The sequence below is a fragment of the Erpetoichthys calabaricus genome, chromosome 16 (assembly GCF_900747795.2).
Source record: "Erpetoichthys calabaricus chromosome 16, fErpCal1.3, whole genome shotgun sequence".
Lineage (NCBI taxonomy): Eukaryota > Metazoa > Chordata > Cladistia > Polypteriformes > Polypteridae > Erpetoichthys > Erpetoichthys calabaricus.
Genome location: NC_041409.2, coordinates 48,215,420 through 48,238,336, shown reverse-complemented (window position 1 = coordinate 48,238,336; position 22,917 = coordinate 48,215,420). Strand labels below are relative to the sequence as shown.

Below are 22,917 nucleotides of genomic sequence, written 5' to 3'. Positions count from 1 at the left end.
GGTCGCGGCAAATGAAACAAAACGAAGACAAAGGAAAATGCCAGTGGAAAGGCCCGAGAACCGTCCCACATCTACAGCGGCGATTAATCACTATACATAGTAAGGGAATTAAAGCATTGTCAGAACTAGTAACTCACGGTGCAGGGGAGGTTGCTCGGCCCTCCTGGCCCTCAATGCGTCTCGGCCAAAGCACACGTAGCTACTTGGGAATATGCCGACGCGCTCCTCGATCTTCCCAGTCCACCATCCCTCGTCCCCCGACACCATCGAGTCCCTGGATAACACCTCCACCACATCTCCCCGGCGCAAGCTGAGCTCATCGTCTGCAGTAGCATCGTAGTCAAATACTGCCGTCCAGTAACGAGAGACAGCGGGGTTAAGACTCGAGGGTCGGAGTGCCGCAGCGGGCTCAGGGTCAGTCGAAAAGTCGCTATTATCTGGATTAAAGGGAATGCTGAATGCATCCATTGAAGACCCATAGAGACAGCCTCGGAGTCTCGCTTATGGTCCCCGGCACTCACTGGAGGTTTATGGTAATAGCGTTCGAAATGAGCGGCATTTAGACCAATTTCAGGTTGACTTCCTGTACGGTCCGCTATAATAAGACGATTAACGCATTGCGCGTGAGCACGACTCGCACCGAGAGCGCAGACAAGCGCCACCCCATGAAAATTGCAAGTGGTCGGCTACAGGAGCCGTGCGAGCGATTCTGACCACAATTGGCCGTCTTCCCCGAGCACAGTAGTTTATAATAAGCCTTGACGTCAACACGGTAACGCCCGCTCCACCACGCCTGCTGTTTGATTGGGCGTTATCCCCGTCAATCTTCGCTTCGACACACACCTGAGGCAGCGGAGCATTTCCTGGTTGTTTTTAACAGATGACTTTTAAGAAATTACCGTGGATTTATGAAGAAATATTGCTATGAAGTCGACGCCTATTTTATCAGTAGAATGCGTACTACACATTATTCCACCGCGAACGTTTTTTTTTTTGCAACTTTAAAAACAATTCACAGCAAAAAGAGGGGCAAGGGTTTCGACGGAAAAAAACGAAGTAATCTTCAGCGAGGTGTTTTGTAAAACGCACGTTTCTGCAATGGTACGTAGACCTGGGTATCTGTAAGCGACTTTTATTCGGGATCATACATTTTTATGTATAAATATTTATTAAACTAACTAATTTCAAAAGTGTAGCGAGTTTAATTTTAGATACTTTGACGGGTTAATTATAGCCGTCTATTTTCGGTCTCGCTTAATCCAATTTAGGGTCAGAGCTTTATGGCAGTGTGTAAGATGTGGCCCCTTTAGTTTTTTCCGGGTGTTATTGCCGTCAGTGCGACGTTATTCACTATTACGACCATTTTTAATGAGATATATTTAATATCTGTTATCAGTCTAACACCTGATCCAGTTTTGCAGATTATTGTCAAAACGTCTCACACATGAATCCAGCCAAAACTCCCATCTAGTTACACACTGCATCAGAAAATAGCCCTGTAGAATATATGACTCTTCCTTTAAGCAGATAAAAGGCCTGGAGTTGATTTGAGGTGTAGTGCTTGCATGTGGAAGATTTTGCTGTGAACAGACAACATGCGGTCAAAGGAGCTCGCCATGCAGGTGAAAGACGCCATCCTTAAGCTGCGAAAACAGAAAAAACCCATCCGAGAAATTGATACAATATTACGAGTGGCAAAATCTACAGTTTGGTACATCCTGAGAAAGAAAGCAAGCACTGGTGAACTCAGCAACGCAAAAAGACCTGGACGTCCACGGAAGACAACAGTGGTGGATGATCGCAGAATCATTTCCATGGTGAAGAGAAACCCCTTCACAACAGCCAACCAAGTGAACAACACTCTCCAGGGGGTAGGCGTATCGATATCCAAGTCTACCATAAAGGGAAGACTGCATAAAAATAAATACAGAGGGTGCACTGCAAGGTGCAAGCCGCTCATAAGCCTCAAGAATAGAAAGGCTAGATTGGACTTTGCTAAAGAACATCTAAAAAAGCCAGCACAGTTCTGGAAAAACATTCTTTGGACAGATGAAACCAAGATCAACCTCTACCAGAATGATGGCAAGAAAAAAGTATGGAGAAGGCGTGGAACAGCTCATTATCCAAAGCATACCACATCATCTGTAAAACACGGTGGAGGCAGTGTGATGGCATGGCTGCCAGTGGCACTGGGACACTAGTGTTTATTGATGATGTGACACAGGACAGAAGCAGCCGAATGAATTCTGAGGTGTTCAGAGACATACTGTGTGCTCAAATCCAGCTAAATGCAGTCAAATTTATTGGGCGGCGTTTCATGATGGATAATGACCCAAAACATACAGCCAAAGCAACCCAGGAGTTTATTAAAGCAAAGAAGTGGAAAAGTCTTGAATGGCCAAGTCAGTCACCTGATCTTAACTCCATTGAGCATGCATTTCACTTGTTGAAGACTAAATTTTGGACAGAAAGGCCCACAAACAAACAGCAACTGAAAGCCGCTGCAGTAAAGGCCTGGCAGAGCATTAAAAAGGAGGAAACCCAGCATCTGGTGATGTCCATGAGTTCAAGACTTCAGGATGTCATTGCCAGCAAAGGGTTTTCAACCAAGTATTAGAAATGAACATTTTATTTCCAGTTGTTTAATTTGTCCAATTACTTTTGAGCCCCTGAAATGAAGGGATTGTGTTAAAAAAATGCTTTAGTTGCCTCACATTTTTATGCAATCATTTTGTTCACCCCACTGAATTAAAGCTGAAAGTCTGCACTTCAACTGCATCTGAGTTGTTTCATTTAAAATTCATTGTGGTAATGTACAGAACCAAAATTAGAAAAAAGTTGTCTCTGTCCAAATATTTATGTACCTAACTGTATATATTATATATACAAGGGGGAGTGTCGAGCTAATGTTAGAAAATGGGATTTATCAGAGAATGGAACAAACCTCAACAAAACTGACTATATAATTTCTCAATGTAGTCTCCATCCTTCTCAATGCACTTGCACCACCTGCCTGGATTCCAGCAGAATAAAAGGTTTTGTCATGCCCTCGCAAACACTTGTGCACAACTTTCTTCACATCATCATCTGTCTTGAATTGACGACCACCCAGTTGTTTTTTTAGCGGTCCAAAACGGTGGAAATCACACGGTGCCAAATCTGGCGAATAAGGAAGATATGGCAATACCTCAAACTTCAATTTCTCCAGACAAGCTTTGGTGTTCTTTGCAGTGTGTGTGTCATTGTCTTGTAGCAAATAGACTCCTTGAGACAGCAGTCCTGCCGCTTGGATCAAATAGCAGGCTTCACGTTGGTCTCCAGCAAGTCACAGTAAAATTGCACTAGTGACTGGTGTACCCCTCGGCATATTGTGTTCGACAATAACTCTGGTGTACGAGTGTTTGCGAGGACAAGACACAACCTTTTATTCTGCTGGAATCCAGGTACTTCCAGGCAGGTGGCACAAGTGCATTGAGAAGGATGGAGACTACATCAAGAAATGGCTTTATCAGTTTTGTGAAGGTTCATTTCATTTTCTAATAAATCCCATTTTCTAACTTTAGCTTGACTCTGCCTCGTGTGAAAAAACCTGCATCACACAGGTATGATGTTGCAGAGGCTAAGAAGCATTAGATGTGTTTTTACCTCAAAACTGGGTGTTCATTTTTCACTTTGCTCCATAATTCTGACAGGGGAACAGCAGAGAATTTCACTTTCAAAGTTCTGTCACAGGCAAATTCAATTCATTCCTCTAGTGATCTCAAATCAAAGTTCACATTATTGGTTAGTATTTCAAATGGATTTCTGACCTAATTTAAATGAGGCTTGTCCAGATTTGAGTAACAGTTGTTGAATAACAATATTAAATGCCATATTCTGTTTGCTGTGACACTGAACATGCCAAGTTCCTAGTGAACTTGGGACATTTCTGTATTTTTTTCCATTGAGCTTTCAATTACCAAAGTTCTGTTTTTTGTATGCATGCTCAAACTTTATATTACAAATTAGGAATGCTGTTGTCTCAACTCTGTTTTAATAGCCTAAAAACTAAATTTCATCATAGAAAATATGATATTCTTCCTCCATTTCATTTTTCCCCTGTTTTGCTGACCCCTGACAAATTTCCAGAGACCTGCAGGTTAGGAAGCCCTGCTCTTATAGAGTTACAGCGACACAAGTCTAGTCTCCTCTGTTTTGGATAGAGCTGGGCTGGTGCAGGTCTCCGCAGAGTACATGTTGGTCTGTTTGTTATTCTCTGTGTCTCAATTAACTTCACATCTAGTTGGACTGCTTGATGTACTGTAGATCAGGTAAAGATCTGATATCTTGTTCATTAGTGAAGTTGGGTTTGTAACCTTCTGCTCATGTCACTTGTTTGAGGTCAAGCAATGCAACACCAACAACTTTTACTTTTATAGCATGGTGCATTTTCACAAATAAGTTTAGCTCAAAGTGTGCAAACAGTAAAAGAAATACAGAGTAAATAGATGAAAATAAATAATATATAGAAACATTGTAAATTAAACACAAATGGAAGTGTTTATAATGGAGTTAAGTATAACTTAAATTACTTTTAAATATACCGGGGATTCAGAAAGAATTCAGACTCATTCAGTTTCTACGTGCTTTATTATACTGTAGATTTAAGCTTACATGGAAAATTTTGCCCATCATTCTGCACTCAGTAACCTTAATGAAAAAGTGAAAAGTTGTTTTCAAAAAGGTTTTCAAATTTATCCAAAATCAAAAACTGAAATCCCTTTTTTAAGTATGAAGAAAACTAATTCTATCTTTGTAGAAGCCCCTTTTGGCAGCCTTTACAGCTTCCAGTCTTCTTGGAAAAGTTTCTACAAGATTTGTGCACTTGGATTTGGGCAGTTTATCACATTGTTCCTAGCAGATCCTCTCAAGCTCTAATAGATTGGATGGTAAGTGTCCGTAATGTGCAATCTTCAGGTCTCCCCACATATATTCTTTGGGGTTTAAATGTGGACTTTTGCTGGGAGTCTTGTCCTTAAAACCATTCCAGTATTGTCTTTCATGTATACTTCAGGTCATTGTTGTGCTAAAAGGTGAACCATCACCCCAGGGTGTGGTCATATGCACTCTAGAGCAGGTTTTCTTCAAGGACCTCTCTGTATTTGGCCGCATTCATCCTTCTGTCAACTCTGACCAGTCTCCCTGTTCCTGCTGCTTAGAAGCATAACCCATAGCGTGATGCTGCCACCACCCCGCTACACTATGGGGACAGTATAAGGCAAATAGTGAGCAGTGCCTGCTCTTAGCCAGACGTAGTGAATGGAATTCTGCCCAAAGAGGGCAATTTTCGTCTCATCAGACTAGTGCTGGGCAGTATGACCAAAATTCTATATCACGGTATTTTTCAAAATTATACCGGTTTCATGGTATTGCACGGTATTTTTTTCCCCATGCATGAGTGGATGTTAACCACATTTCCACTGCAATTACTGGCTAAGAATAACCTATTCCACTGTCCTGAGAATTGTACATTGTACAAAAAAAACATTTTAATGTGCACACAAGTATTAATACAGGTTTGCATGGCCCCATAAAGTGATACTTTTCAAGGGGGTGGCACTAATGAAGAGAACGAATCACATTGCATGACAGATGCAGTCAAAATATAGAGCCTTTTTATTGAACAATATTTGCGAACAACTTAAACTAAAATTTTGACAACATATTTTCAACCACCCAAAGAGGCATTTAGACAGTAAAATATCCAGAGGTGCTTGTCAAAAGTTGTATTGAACTGAACATATCTTAGAAAAGGAATAAACAGTAAATATTTTTTGTAAACCAACTACACTTTGTTAATGTTAACAATCTCTGTCTACTGACATGTTAAAGTGACTTTTTAAACAACTTTACCATCATTAAACTGCATAATATTTAAACTAATAAATAATAACAATAAAATAAATAATAGTGCAACTTCCAGTAATAATACTATTACTTCCAAGACTTCAAGCCCAGGTGCATTACACAGTATTCACCAAATAAAACTAAAATAAAACAAGTGCAACTTGGTGATGACATCTTTACCAACTGAACCATCATTAACTCAAACTGCATTAATATGGACTTTGCTTCAAGCTAAGCTATATGCATAAATTATAAAACTGCAACTTGCATTTATAATGCTATTTGTGGTATAGCCCTACGGAATCATATTAGGACCACGGTGAAGAAAAAAAAAATACTATATGTCGAGATTAAAGTTGACATTTCCACTTTATTCTCATAGTTTATTTTGTCATTAAAGTAGAATGTCATAAATTAAACTTCATCCTAAAATCAATGTTTAATTCACTAGATTTTCTCAAACCCCGTCATAAGTTATGTAGCACATTAAATGCTTTGTTAAGTGTTCCCCGACCCAGTTGTTAATCGCTACGCTCTTCTTAAACTGACTTCTTCGTGCACTAAGAGGCAGCGATCACCGCACAGAATACATTCACTTCATGATATTCCTGCTCTCTGAAAATGTAGAATGCTAAGATAATTTTTCATGATGAAATGCATTAAAGCAGGTACTGTATTAAACATGCATGGTAGTGTGGCAGCAGTGCTGCTCCCTCGCAGTAGGAGGTCCCCAGGTGTACGTTCAGTGTAAAGAACTTTATGGCAGGTGTAACAAGGTTCCAAAAAACCAGATGTATGAATGGGTATCGCACAGGTTTAACTTAAATATTGTGTAAATGTTGGGTTCGTGATCTGGTGGTCGAAGACACGAACACAGAATTCAATGGATGTTCTTCTGAGCGGGCTTTCTTTATTGCATGCATGCCGTCTCTTTCTGACGTATTAAACCCCCAGTTCCTATCAGTAGTATAAGGCGTCACCATTATACATCATAAATTCTGACAGGTGTTTGTCCTGCCCCCCTGGCATTTCCGGTACCTGCCGTATGCCATCTGATTAATGGGTCATTTCCCCTGCGCTCTGGTCTCTGCCTGTTGTTGGGTGCGCTGTTTGACCGGCATCTGCCCTTTTGTCAGTTGTGCGTAAGGAAAATGGTCGGCTGCTCTTAGCCTTGATCCTAAAAACTGGGTCTGTTCATCTTTGTGATCCGAGCAGGGGGGGCGTGTGTACAGAGAGTACAGAGAGCGTGAGTGAGCCTGCTCTTATCTGCGTACTGCGCCGGGGTGTGTACAGAGAGTACAGAGAGCGTGAGTGACAGACCAGAGAGAGGATGTACAAGAAGGCTTTAGAGAGAATCTATTACACACCCAAAGAGCCTGGCAGTGTATCCCAAACACACCCAGGGCATCCCGTTACTTTGTCCACCTTGTAAAACCATGCCCTTTATAAAGCAAGGCATATAGTAGATGATACCAAAGTGTCTTAAAACAATAGCTTTCAGAGTGGATGTACAAGAAAACCTTCGAGAGAATCTATTACACACCCAAGGAGCTCTGGCAGTTTTGGTGGTATTAACAGCTTCTTGAGAAATGTATGAAGTCGTCGGAAAATGTTAAGCGAAAAAACGTGTTGGAATGAATGAGTGGACAATACACTTACAGTGTGCACAAACCAGCACGGCTGAGGTTCAAGAGAAACAGAACAATTGTTTCAACGGTTGATGATCAGTGGAAAGCCGATTTGGCAGCGATGTCTTATTACTCAAAATTCAATGATGGATATAAATTTATCCTCACGTGTATCGATGTGCTGTCAAAATATGCCTGGGCTGTGCCATTAAAGACCAAGACAGGGAAAGAAATTTCTCAGGGTTTTAGTTTGATCTTTAGACAGGGTCGAGTTCCTAAGAAGCTACAGACAGACCAAGGCAAAGAATTTCATAACACATTGGTACAAAAACTACTAAAACAGAACAATATTGTACATTTTGTTACGAACAGTGATGTAAAGGCCAGCATAGTAGAACGGTTCAAAAGAACCTTAAAGTCCAAAATGTGGAAATATTTTACATATGCCAATACTTTTCGGTATATAGATGTCCTGTCAGACTTTCTGCAGAGTTATAACCACAGTTTTCACACCACGATTAAAACAAGACCTGTAGATGTGACTACAGAAAATGCTCCGAGTGTTTGGAAAACAGTCTATGGTAGGGCCGGGCAAAGAAAATCTACTCCGTGCACTTTGGAAATAGGGGATCATGTCCGAGTTTCAAAATTAAAAGGTGTATTCGAAAAAGGCTATGAGCAGTCGTTTACAGATGAAATATTTATTATTGTGGACTGTTTAAAACGGATCAAACCTGTCTATAAACTAAAAGATTATGCAGGTGTGGCAGGTGGCCGGGTGCGGCCCTCAATCAGCCGCCTATATAACGAGCCGCCGCCCTGCAATCAAGGCTGGAGTCGGGTGAGGAGGTGGACGAGGTCAGAGGAGGCGGCAAGGAGAGGCCCTGAGTGTGTGTGCAGTGAAGAGACGGCTAGTGAAGGAGCCGGGACTTTGGGAGTCGGTGGGGGTTTGTGAGGTGCACTTAGTGACTTGTATATAATAGTGTAAATAAACGTGTGGTGATGGACTGCAACGTGTCTGCCTGTCTGTGTCCGGGCTGTTCCCTTCTACACAGTATATACAGTTCAATAAAGTGCACAAACCCAGTGCTTCCAGCACCAATCTCCCCCAAAGTCTAGGCTGTCACTCTCTCTGCCTGCTCATCAGGCTGCCGCCTCCTCTCTCTCCTGCCTCCAAAACCTTGTCCACTCCTCACCCGACTCCAGTCCTTCTTTGCAGGGAGGCGGCCCCTTTTATAAGTGCCCGGATGGGCTCCAGGTGATCCCCAACACTCCCTAGACACTCCCCTGTGTGGCGGAAGTGCCGGCTGTGTTCCCGGAAGCCCTCCGGGTGTTCCCAATCTTTTTCCCCCCAGTACTTCCTGGTGTGGCGGAAGTATTGGGGTTCCGGGTCCTTCAGGCATGGGGGCGCCCCCTGGCGGAGACTACGGGCCCCTACAGGGTTGGGCTTCCAAACCCTGCACCCGTGGCCCTCAAAGGAACCAGGGCGGCCGCCCCCTCGTGGTCCGGAGGAGGAATGAGCCCTCCTCCTGGGCGTCCCGGCTGGGCACCACCCCCAGCCGCGTGCCACAACTGTAAATAAACGTGTGATGGACTTGAATATGGTGTCCGTCTGTCTGTGTCCGGGCAGCTTATCACACAGGTGATGAAATTCAAGGGACGTTTTATGCAGAAGAGTTACAAAAAATAAACCTCGTTTTGGGCGAAGCTTTTTACAACACTCGGGCCAATCAAAACATTTAAAGATAAGATTTTTTTAGATAACCCGCCAGCATATTTTTAACCAATCAACAAACACAAGCCTCATGTTAAGCTAGCCAATGGCATTACACCAGGCTGGTTCGGGCATGCGCTGGCTGCATCGACCGCTTCCCATGTCCATAACAGCCAATCAGGATACAGACAGGGTGGCTGGAATGTGAAAAGCCTATGGGTGAAAAAAACAACATGGCGCTACTGTCAAAAATGTACGAACGGCTCTGTCCATGGAAAAAATGTATTAGCATATGAATTAAACAGTAACAGACAAAAATATCGTAACACATACAATGCTGGTTCGGGTATTCGGGCGGTCGTTTTTCTAAGCCAGGAGATCTGGGTTCGCGCCGATCAGAAGAGCAAAAGTAAGACATGTACTTTTAAATTCTGTATATTATTATGATTGTGCATTACAGTTTTTTTATTCTATTAAAACCCATAAATGAAATGGTAAAATGGAATTCTCTTGTTGAAATAAAAATCCGGTAACGCATTAATATTTATATATAAGTCATGAATGTGTGTACAGGTTTAAGTAGCCTTTTTATCCCTTGTATGATGAACTTGTGACTTAAAATAAGAAAAAAAGAACCGGCGCATTTTGGTACGTATGTTGACCTTGTGGCGCTGCACGCATAGAGCTGTCATTTTGTAAGCCATCAGATCAGGGTACGCGTCCGAGAAGAAGTGCAAAAGTAAAACATGTACTTTAAAATGTGTATATTATTATGATTGTGCATTACGATATGTCATTCTATTATATTCCCATAAATGAAATGGTAAAATGGAATTCTAGGTTTCTTTACAAAATTAACATCTGTTGCTGCTCGTTGAGATAAGACGCGTGTACTTGACCCCGGGGCCTTGTTGGAACATTCTAGAGGCACCCATAGAATAAAATTTGATAAAAAATTCATTGGAATATACGTTTCACCGGCTGTCTATAAGTGATAACATTGGAACATTCTAGAGGTACCCTGATACATGACATAAAATGATAAAATTCCATGGAATATACTTATTTACGTTTTCACCGTGTGTTTATAAACGATAATGTTTAAATTAATGTTAGATGGTTATCGGTCTAATATATACAACTGACTTGGACAGAATTACACATTAAAATATTTTAATGCATTCTGCATTCCTGGAGCATTATGGCTCGCTTCTTAGATTCGGTTGAATTTGAGACACACCTTTCCGATCGACATAGAATTAGTACCGAATCGCCGGTAAGATTTGTATAATATATATACATGTATAATTAGTGAAAAAACCCATTGGTTTACACTCTAAAGGGTTTTAAGGATATTTGTATGTACAATGTTAATTTTAAAATACAGCCACTACCTTATTATTATTATTTTTTTTTTAACAATATTTCAGCACGTGAGAAATTGCTTGAATATTCCTCAATAAATAAATGACCAAGTATAATATTTTTGCCTAATTTGTTTAACTTGTTTCACTTTATCTGCTTTTAGAACTGGAGTGAAAATCTAATGTTTTTAGGTCATAATTATACAGAAATATAGAAAATTCTAAAGGGTTCACAAACTTTCAAGCACAACTGTATTTCTGTATATTTCCCTTTCAACATTTTACTCTTAAAATGGACAGGAGTTTATACACCACCTACAGTATTTCACAGACTGAAATTGTGTTTGCATTCCCTCACCACAAGGAGTTGCTCCAGGTAGGAGCCTATATCACTAAGCCAAAGGCCAACTCTGGTTAATCTATTAACAATCAACAAAATGAACTCCCTACTTTAAAGTAATTTTAGCACTGGCAAAGAGAAGCCATCAAATCTCTTATTGGGATTATTTCTGGGATTCAGCGGCAAGTCAGACTGTCCTCTAGCGATTGCTGGTATACCCGAGTTGCCCTTAAAGGACCAGGCCTTTTATGCCACTTCAAGACTACCTTCCTTTTAGGACAGCTGCTCCCCTTATTTATTACAAGCTGAATTCCTGAATAATACTGGTTAGACTGAAAGGAATTCAGTTCTCACCCTTCAACCCTCCATGGCATCTCAGACTTTACCTGTTTTATGGAACTCTTGGCAGGCCCCTGGTTACTACCATTCTACTATCAGGACAGCAGAGCCAAATCCTGCTTATGCTAACCTCATGTTCTCTAATGTGTCCCTGGAGAAACGGGTAATCTTCCTCCCAGAACACCAAACTCTCATGCATGTAGAAGTGGTCTCTTTCTTCCAATTAGAGTTTCATATTCAGATAGTACCTGGTCCAATGCCACCCACTAGCCAAAAATGTGCAGTGTATATACTGTATATTCACTCACACAAGAGTACACGGAGAATAGACTTTGCAGAAGTCTTTGTGACCACATTGGGGAGCAGATGGAGGAAAGGAGACAGTTACCAATACAATCTACTTTTCCCTCACTGGTATGGAAGACCATGCTGATGAACATGTCATATTCACACAAATGTTAACTCCATCCTTTCTGGTTAAATTGAATAAGGGAACAACATAAACTGGCAGAAGGCTGTCATTTTATGGACCACCTTCTGCAAGAAAGGAATGACACACAACATTCAGTACTATTAAAACAAACAACACTAAATTATCTTTTCGAGCCCATGTGACACTGTTACCGTATGGCTTTTTCTTTTTTTTTTTGTCATTGTTACCCCAAATTATGCAAAGAAATGCTTAACAGTTAAACATATAAGCCAAGACACATGCAAATAGGACATGAAAATGTTTTATAATAGAGCAAATCTTTTCTATAAATGTCACAAAATTACTACTGGTTGAACTTTTCTCTGATGAAAAAAAAAATAAAACTCTGACAAAAGTAAGGTCCAGATTAGCATGCAAGTTCAAACTAATGTTTCAATAAGAAAATTTCTCAAAATTTAGTGTACAGGGTAATCACTTATATTAATGATTCAAATGAAATTTGCAAATTACCTTAAAAAATGCAAAGACAGGTTAAAAAAAATAACATTAAACTATAAAAGGGGTCAGGAACATGCTGCTTGAGAACATGGATTATCAAGTGTCTATCACAGACTATTCGCAAAATGCTTTTCTGCTAAGAATTTCTGATATGATTACTGAAGCACCCATTTCTTTATATAAACATTGACTAAGGCTTAAATATATATTCATTTTTAAAAGTGCACTAAATTAATTTTAGTGAAAATGTTAACAAAAATCATATTTACTTAAAAAATCTTCAGTTACACCAGTACTAAATAAAATTGTACATTAAGAATTTTATAGTTGCCAGTTAAATAAAAACTGTACTATTCAGAAGTGCAGTATTATTTAATTACTGGTGAAAGAAGGATAAACTCATATGAAATTCTGAAATCTCCCTTGAATGTGAATTGATGTGAATTTCCCATTGGGATTAATAAAGTATCTATCTATCTATCTATCTTGAAGCTCTACCAAGAGGTGATGAGAGCAGCGAAATGAAATTACAGTATCTATCGGACTTAATTGCAAATGATGCCTCAAGACCTAGAGTGCTTTTTAACACCATGAACACTTTCTTTACCCCACCGGTCAGCAGCTTCTCTGTGAGCTCGCCTGAGAACTGCGAGTTATTCCTAAACTTCTTTCCTTTGGGCCAGTGCAGAGCCGGTTTATGTTGTTTCAATCAGTTTCCAACTCCCAGCTAACTGATATAGTCAACCATTTCAAACTTCCACTGATCCTCTTGATATTTAACCTGCACATCTGTTTAAAGATTATTTTGGAGACATCAGTACACTTGCTTTTGCACATAATTAATCACTGTTTAAAAGTGTGGGGAAATGCTGGACAACTTCAAGCATGCAATTGTTCAGTCACTATTGGAGAAGCCTACTCTGGATCCCACAGTGTTTTCAAATTACAGGCCTATCACTAAGCTCCCCTTCCTGTTCAAAATTATGGAAAAGGTGGCTAATGTGCAATTACTGTCATATTTGGAGGAAAAAAATCTATATGATGTACAGTATTTCAATCTGGTTTTAAAAAACTTCACAGTACGGTAGTACAAAAACTGATGGAGTGTAAAGATAATATTAAACTTTGGATGGTGCAAAATTTCCTCCAACTGAATGACAATAAAACAGAGGTTATTTATCTTTAGCCCTACTTCTTTCACTAGTGAAATTGGCACTCACTTAGGCTCACTGAAACTCCACACATGCAGTGCTAGCTACTCTTACAGCAAGTAAAAAATCAAAAAACCACTGATAAGAACTTTGCTGCCCAAAAGCCTCAGAAAAATGGGCAAAACTGTATAGATAAAAGGTTGGGCGTGTGTTGCTATTTCGGGGGCCCTTTGGGCAGCAAAGTTCTTATCAGTGGTTTGCACACAGGGTTATGCAAGGGGGCCCCCTGTCCATGTGTTGCTCTTGGGTAAGGCTAGGGTGCATTGAGTACTATAATAATAATAATACATTTTATTTATATAGAGCCTTTCCCATGCTCAAGGCACTTACAGAATATAAGAAGTACGTCAGGGTATACAATATATAGCATTGTGCAAACCAGATAAATAAATAAAGAAGATTACAACCATGAATTCAGAGGAAAAATAAATAAATAAAAAATAAATAAATAAAAGAAAGCCTAACAGACAACATATTTGATGGTCTTGCACAAACACATATAGGTTACATGTGCATCTTGACATTGAGGTGAACTGAGAGAAGCGTAATAAAGTCAAGTAGAGCTAAAAGCCTCCCTGAACAGATGAGTTTTGAGTTGTTTTTAAAAGAATTCATGGAGTCAGCTGATCTAATTAATTTTTGGTAGGTCATTCCAGAGTGTGGGCACTATACAACTGAAGCTATACACGGACAACTGGCCCTGCAGATCACAGGGGTGCTATTGCCTGTTATGTGAACGCCAAAATACATACAGACCCGATTTTGGTATTAACAACAAATGTTTTTTCATTTTATTTTCATACCTGTAGCCTGCCGAGGCGTCGTCACACTTCCTAATAATGTGGTTAAATAAATCTCTTCAAATAAAAAAATGCACTGTTCTTAAATAAAAACAATTTTAAATTTTGATTAAAATATATTCAAAAAGTGTTAAGGTTTCTTTTGTATCCTTTTTGTTCAACCCCATAATTTTTCTCACAAGTAATTATGCTTGTATACATTAAGAATTAGTCTTATTCTATAGGAAGTATGGAGTCTGCATTGTTTGGTAGTGTAATTGCACCTTATTACTTAAGCAGCAAACAGTAACAATGCTGCAGTCCAGTGTCTGGATTTGTAATGCAGTACATATAAAAGCACACTGTGTGGTTTTTCAGTGTATATATTGTGTTAGGGTTCTGACAGTTTGGGGTGTGCAAATTGTTTGAGCATGGGCACGTAGAGTTATTCAATAACTATCTGTGCCTTTCATTAATGCAGTGGTTCTCTGGATCAGTCACGACTCCCGTGTAGAAATATGTGATTGACAACTCAGTGTTGTACACCAATATATAATTCGGAGCTAGCCACTTGATTTAGAGGTTTTTTGATTTTTTACTTGCTGTAAGTGTAGCTAGCACTGCATGTGTGGAGTTTCAGTGAGCCTAAGTGAGTGCCAATTTCACTAGTGAAAGAAGTAGGGCTAAAGATAAATAACCTCTGTTTTATTGTCATTCAGTTGGAGGAAATTTTGCACCATCCAAAGTTTAATATTATCTTTACACTCCATCAGTTTTTGTACTACTGTACTGTGAAGTTTTTTAAAACCAGATTGAAATAGTGTACATCATATAGATTGTTTTCCTTCAAATATGACAGTAATTGCACATTAGCCACCTTTTCCATAATTTTGAACAGGAAGGGGAGCTTAGTGATAGGCCTGTAATTTGAAACACTGTGGGATCCAGAGTAGGCTTCTCCAATAGTGACTGAACAATTGCATGCTTGAAGTTGTCCAGCATTTCCCCACACTTTTAAACAGTGATTAATTATGTGCAAAAGCAAGTGTACTGATGTCTCCAAAATAATCTTTAAACAGATGTGCAGGTTAAATATCAAGAGGATCAGTGGAAGTTTGAAATGGTTGACTATATCAGTTAGCTGGGAGTTGGAAACTGATTGAAACAACATAAACCGGCTCTGCACTGGCCCAAAGGAAAGAAGTTTAGGAATAACTCGCAGTTCTCAGGCGAGCTCACAGAGAAGCTGCTGACCGGTGGGGTAAAGAAAGTGTTCATGGTGTTAAAAAGCACTCTAGGTCTTGAGGCATCATTTGCAATTAAGTCCGATAGATACTGTAATTTCATTTCGCTGCTCTCATCACCTCTTGGTAGAGCTTCAAGATAGATAGATAGATAGATAGATAGATAGATAGATAGATAGATAGATAGATAGATAGATAGATAGATATTTTATTAATCCCAATGGGAAATTCACATCAATTCACATTCAAGGGAGATTTCAGAATTTCATATGAGTTTATCCTTCTTTCACCAGTAATTAAATAATACTGAACTTCTGAATAGTACAGTTTTTATTTAACTGGCAACTATAAAATTCTTAATGTACAATTTTATTTAGTACTGGTATAACTGAAGATTTTTTAAGTAAATATGATTTTTGTTAACATTTTCACTAAAATTAATTTAGTGCACTTTTAAAAATGAATATATATTTAAGCCTTAGTCAATGTTCATATAAAGAAATGGGTGCTTCAGTAATCATATCAGAAATTCTTAGCAGAAAAGCATTTTGCGAATAGTCTGTGATAGACACTTGATAATCCATGTTCTCAAGCAGCATGTTCCTGACCCCTTTTATAGTTTAATGTTATTTTTTTTAACCTATCTTTGCATTTTTTAAGGTAATTTGCAAATTTCATTTTGAATCATTAATATAAGTGATTACCCTGTACACTAAATTTTGAGAAATTTTCTTATTGAAACATTAGTTTGAACTTGCATGCTCATCTGGGCCTTACTTTTGTCAGAGTTTTTTTTTTTTTTTTCATCAGAGAAAAGTTCAATGATCCAAACAGTATGTTAATGGAAGACTTATAAACCAGTAGTAATTTTGTGACATTTATAGAAAAGATTTGCTCTATTATAAAACATTTTCATGTCCTATTTGCATGTGTCTTGGCTTATATGTTTAACTGTTAAGCATTTCTTTGCATAATTTGGGGTAACAATGACAAAAAAAAAAAAAGAAAAAGCCATACAGTAACAGTGTTACATGGGCTCGAAAAGATAATTTAGTGTTGTTTGTTTTAATAGTACTGAATGTTGTGTGTCATTCCTTTCTTGCAGAAGGTGGTCCATAAAATGACAGCCTTCTGCCAGTTTATGTTGTTCCCTTATTCAATTTAACCAGAAAGGATGGAGTTAACATTTGTGTGAATATGACATGTTCATCAGCATGGTCTTCCATACCAGTGAGGGAAAAGTAGATTGTATTGGTAACTGTCTCCTTTCCTCCATCTGCTCCCCAATGTGGTCACAAAGACTTCTGCAAAGTCTATTCTCCGTGTACTCTTGTGTGAGTGAATATACAGTATATACACTGCACATTTTTGGCTAGTGGGTGGCATTGGACCAGGTACTATCTGAATATGAAACTCTAATTGGAAGAAAGAGACCACTTCTACATGCAAGAGAGTTTGGTGTTCTGGGAGGAAGATTACCTGTTTCTCCCGGGACACATTAGAGAACATGAGGTTAGCATAAGCAGGATTTGGCTCTGTTGTCCTGATAGTAGAATGGTAGTAACCAGGGGCCTGCCAAGAGTTCCATAAAACAGGTAAAGACTGAGATGCCATGGAGGGCTGAAGGGTGAGAACTGAATTCCTTTCAGTCTAACCAGTATTATTCAGGAATTCAGCTTGTAATAAATAAGGGGAGCAGCTGTCCTAAAAGGAAGGTAGTTTTGAAGTGGCATAAAAGGCCTGGTCCTTTAAGGGCAACTCGGGTATACCAGCAATCGCTAGAGGACAGTCTGACTTGCCGCTGAATCCCAGAAATAATCCCAATAAGAGATTTGATGGCTTCTCTTTGCCAGTGCTAAAATTACTTTAAAGTAGGGAGTTCATTTTGTTGATTGTTAATAGATTAACCAGAGTTGGCCTTTGGCTTAGTGATATAGGCTCCTACCTGGAGCGACTCCTTGTGGTGAGGGAATGCAAACACAATTTCAGTCTGTGAAATACTGTAGGTAGTGTATAAACTCCTGTCCATTTTAAGAGTGAAATGTTGAAACGGAAATATACAGAAATACAGTTGTGCTTGAAAGTTTGTGAGCCCTTTAGAATTTTCTATATTTCTGCATAATTATGACCTAAAACATCATTAGATTTTCACTCAAGTTCTAAAAGCAGATAAAGAGAAACAAGTTAAACAAATTAGGCAAAAATATTATACTTGGTCATTTATTTATTGAGGAATATTCAAGCAATTTCTCACGTGCTGAAATATTGTTAAAAAAAAAAATAATAATAATAATAATAATAATAAGGTAGTGGCTGTATTTTAAAATGAACATTGTACATACAAATATCCTTAAAACCCTTTAGAGTGTAAACCAATGGGTTTTTTCACTAATTATACATGTATATATATTATACAAATCTTACCGGCGATTCGGTACTAATTCTATGTCGATCGGAAAGGTGCGTCTCAAATTCAACCGAATCTAAGAAGCGAGCCATAATGCTCCAGGAATGCAGAATGCATTAAAATATTTTAATGTGTAATTCTGTCCAAGTCAGTTGTATATATTAGACCGATAACCATCTAACATTAATTTAAACATTATCGTTTGTAAACACACGGTGAAAACGTAAATAAGTATATTCCATGGAATTTTAGCATTTTATGTCATGTATCAGGGTACCTCTAGAATGTTCCAACGTTATCACTTATAGACAGCCGGTGAAACGTATATTCCAATGAATTTTTTATCAAATTTTATTCTATGGGTGCCTCTAGAATGTTCCAACAAGGCCCCGGGGTCAAGTACACGCGTCTTATCTCAACGAGCAGCAACAGATGTTAATTTTGTAAAGAAACCTAGTATTCCATTTTACCATTTCATTTATGGGAATATAATAGAATGACATATCGTAATGCACAATCATAATAATATACACATTTTAAAGTATATGTTTTACTTTTGCACTTCTTCTCGGACGCGTACCCTGATCTGATGGCTTAGAAAATGACAGCTCTATGCGTGCAGCGCCACAAGGTCAACATACGTACCAAAATGCGCCGGTTCTTTTTTTCTTATTTTAAGTCACAAGTTCATCATACAAGGGATAAAAAGGCTACTTAAACCTGTACACACATTCATGACTTATATATAAATATTAATGCGTTACCGGATTTTTATTTCAACAAGAGAATTCCATTTTACCATTTCATTTATGGGTTTTAATAGAATAAAAAAACTGTAATGCACAATCATAATAATATACAGAATTTAAAAGTACATGTCTTACTTTTGCTCTTCTGATCGGCGTGAACCCAGATCTCCTGGCTTAGAAAAACGACCGCCCGAATACCCGAACCAGCATTGTATGTGTTACGATATTTTTGTCTGTTACTGTTTAATTCATATGCTAATACATTTTTTCCATGGACAGAGTCGTTCGTACATTTTTGATAGTAGCACCATGTTGTTTTTTTCACCCATAGGCTTTTCACATTCCAGCCACCCTGTCTGTATCCTGATTGGCTGTTATGAACATGGGAAGCGCTCGATGCAGCCAGCGCATGCCCGAACCAGCCTGGTGTAATGCCATTGGCTAGCTTAACATGAGGCTTGTGTTTGTTGATTGGTTAAAAATATGCTGGCAGGTTATCTAAAAAAATCTTATCTTTAAATGTTTTGATTGGCCCTAGCGTTGTAAAAAGCTTCGTCCAAAACGGGGTTTATTTTTTGTAACTCTTCTGCATAAAACGTCCCTTGAATTTCATCACCTGCATAATCTTTTAGTTTATAGACAGGTTTGATCCGTTTTAAACAGTCCACGATAATAAATATTTCATCTGTAAACGACTGCTCATAGCCTTTTTCGAATACACCTTTTAATTTTGAAACTCGGACATGATCCCCTATTTTCAAAGTGCACGGAGTAGATTTTCTTTGCCCGGCCCTACCATAGACTGTTTTCCAAACACTCGGAGCATTTTCTGGAGTCACATCTACAGGTCTTGTTTTAATCGTGGTGTGAAATCTGTGGTTATAACTCTGCAGAAAGTCTGACAGGACATCTATATACCGAAAAGTTTTGGCATATGTAAAATATTTCCACATTTTGGACTTTAAGGTTCTATTGAACTGTTCTACTATGCTGGCCTTTACATCACTGTTCGTGACAAAATGTACAATATTGTTCTGTTTTAGTAGTTTTTGTACCAATGTGTTATGAAATTCTTTGCCTTGGTCTGTCTGTAGCTTCTTAGGAACTCGACCCTGTCTAAAGATCAAACTAAAACCCTGAGAAACTTCTTTCCCTGTCTCGGCCTTTAATGGCACAGCCCAGGCATATTTTGACAGCACATCGATACACGTGAGGATAAATTTATATCCATCATTGAATTTTGAGTAAAAGACATCACTACCAAATTGGCTTGCCACTGGTCATCAACTGTTGAAACAATTGTTCTGTTTCTCTTGAACCTCAGCCGTGCTGGTTTGTACACACTGTAAGTGTATTGTCCACTCATCCATTCCAACACGTTTTTTCGCTTAACATTTTCCGACGACTTCATACATTTCTCAAGAAGCTGTTAATACCACCAAAACTGCAAGAGCTCTTTGGGTGTGTAATAGATTCTCTCTAAAGTTTTCTTGTACATCCACTCTGAAAGCTATTGTTTTAAAACACCTTGGTATCATCTACTATATGCCTTGCTTTATAAAGGGCATGGTTTTACAAGGTGGACAAAGTAACTGGATGCCCTGGGTGTGTTTGGGATGCACTGCCAGGCTCTTTGGGTGTGTAATAGATTCTCTCTAAAGCCTTCTTGTACATCCTCTCTCTGGTCTGTCACTCACGCTCTCTGTACTCTCTGTACACACCCCGGCGCAGTACGCAGATAAGAGCAGGATGCCTGCTCCGTCCCCATTGCTGACTTACCTTTTGACGCGTTACAGGGGCCCGAAGCGCTAGTTCGGATCACAAAGATGAACAGACCCAGTTTTTAGGATCAAGGCTAAGAGCAGCCGATCATTTTTCTTATGCACGACTGACAAAAGGGCCGATGCCGTTCAAACAGCGCACCCAACAACAGGCAGAGACCAGAGCGCAGGGGAAACGACCCATTAATCAGGTGGCATATGGCAAGGCTAAGAGCAGCTGACCATTTTCCTTACGCACGACTGACAAAAGGGCCAATGACGGTCAAACAGCGCACCCGACAAAAGACAGAGATCAGAGCGCGGGGAAACACCCAAATTAACACAGGTGGTATACGGTGGGTACAGGAGATGCCAGGGGGCGGGACATACACCTGTCAAAAATTTACGATGTATAAAAGTGACGCTCCTTTACTACTCCTATCCTTCCTTCTCCACATAACCAATCGTCACATGATAAACCTTGTGAAATTAAAACTAGTTATAAACTTAGACCACGGAGTGTTCAGAACTTTAAAAAAAAAATCTTCGTTATACATGTTTAATTATGCCGTCCATTCAGGGTTGCACCCATCCCAGAAAGCATTGTGTGCAAGGCAGGAGGAAATCCTGAACGTGACGCCAGCACATCGCAGGGTGAATACGAGCAATACATATACTAGCAGGGTCAATATAGCATAAGAAAACCCCACAGCCTACATGACTTTGAAAGGAAACTGAAGCACACCAAGTAAACCCACCAGAAAAACATGCAAATTCAAAGCAGGGAACACACAGGACCCCATTGCTCCGAGGCAGCAGTGCAACCACCACGTCACCGTGCCCCCACATGATTAATACCTGCTTTAATGCACTTCATCATGAAAATTATATCAAGTATTTATCTTAGCATTCTAAATGTTCAGGGAGCAGGAATATCATGAAATTAATGTATTCTGTGTGGTGCCTGCACCTCCTCTTAGTGCAAGAGGAAGTCAGTGCAAGAAGCGCGTAGCAATTAACATGGCTCCGGGAACACAACACAAAGCATTTAATGTGCTACATAACTTATGACGGGGTTTGAGAAAATCTAGTAAATTAAATATTCATTGTAAGATGAAGCTTTGCTTACGATGTTCTACTTTAATAACAAATTACGAGAATAAAGTCAACATGTCGACTTTAATCTCGACAAACGGCGAGAATAAAGTGGAAATGTCGACTTTATTCTCGTCATAAGCGTCGAGATTAAGGTGGAAATGTCGAAAATAAAGTCAACATGTTGTCACACTATTACACAGTACCCAGGTACATTACACAGTATTGAAAAAAAATACAACTTGGCTTGCAGTATTATCCAGTAGTATAGAAACAGTATTCACACATTTGAACATAACGGTCCACATCCGACCTTTTAAATCCAAAGTATCTCCAGACAACAGACGTGGCTCCTTTTTCCAGGAAAAGTTCTTCTGTGTCATCATGTATAACTTTATAGTCTGCTACAGTTATCAGTTTCGGAATGTTCTCTGTCCATTTTCACCGCGCAATACCTCCAGTAACGCATGTACTCAGTTGTATGCTTGTTTAGTGGTGTAGCAGTGAAAAAGAGCCCCCGTGCAACACCTCTGTGGCATGTGTTTAGCGGTGTAGCAGTGAAAAAGGTCCCCCTTAAACAGTTTCCTACTGCGCCATGTTCCAAACGTTGTTTAGGCAATTTAAACCGGTGTTGCGGTATAAGAAAAATCCATATCATTACAAAAATAAAAAACGGCTTTCGGTATGAACTGGTATACCGCCCAGCACTGCATCAGACCACATAATCTTTTTCCTCATGCTCTCTGAGTCCTTTAAAGTGTGACATGTATATTACTCAAGAGTGGCTACCATCTAGTCTTCCTTCCATAAACTCCTGAATGATATTGAGATGGTCGTCCTCCCAGCGTGTTCTCCCATCTCAGCAGAGGACTTCTGAAGCTGTGTTAGAATGATTACTGGAGCACCTCCCTGGCCAAGGCCCTTCTTGCCCAGTTACTCAGTTTTGCCGTACGTCCAACCCTAGGAAGAGTGCTGGTGGCTCCAAACTCTTCCATCTCACGATTATAAAGGCCACAGTACTCCTGGGAAAACTCAGCACCTTAAAAATGGTTTTATCCCCTTGTTTTGATGTATGCCTCACCATAGTTTGATCACAGAGGTCTACAGAGAATTCTGTGCACTTCATAGCTTGGTTTTTGACCTGACACATAGTGTGAATTGTGGGACCTTATATACACAGGTATATTTGTGCTTTTCTAAACAATGTCCAATTAATTCAATATACCACCAGTAGACTTCAATCAAGTTCTAGATACTGTACATCTGAAAGAGAATTAAAGCAAAAAGGATGCACCTGAACACACTTAGAAGTGAATACTTTTATAAATGAGAGATATCATTTAAAGTGGTTTTTAATACATTTGCATACCTTAATAAAAACATGTTTCCACTTCTCCATTATGGGTTACTGAACATAGACTGTGTAAAAATTCCACATTTACCTGTTTAAAATTTAACCTTCAACACAGT

General features: G+C 39.3%; 1 protein-coding gene across 3 annotated transcripts in view; it reads right to left on the bottom strand.

Moving 5' to 3' along the window:
• map3k9 (mitogen-activated protein kinase kinase kinase 9) overlaps positions 1-708 on the bottom strand; it is a 154,069-nt gene extending 153,361 nt beyond the window's left edge. For all 3 annotated transcript variants that reach the window (XR_007933655.1, XR_007933656.1, XM_051919913.1), the window contains exon 1: positions 138-708. Coding sequence is in view for 1 of the 3 variants with exons in the window: in XM_051919913.1 (XP_051775873.1) it covers positions 138-468 (331 nt within the window). In the remaining 2 variants the exon portion in view is untranslated. The remainder of the gene's footprint in view (positions 1-137) is intronic.
• Between the last annotated feature and the right edge of the window lie 22,209 nt (positions 709-22,917).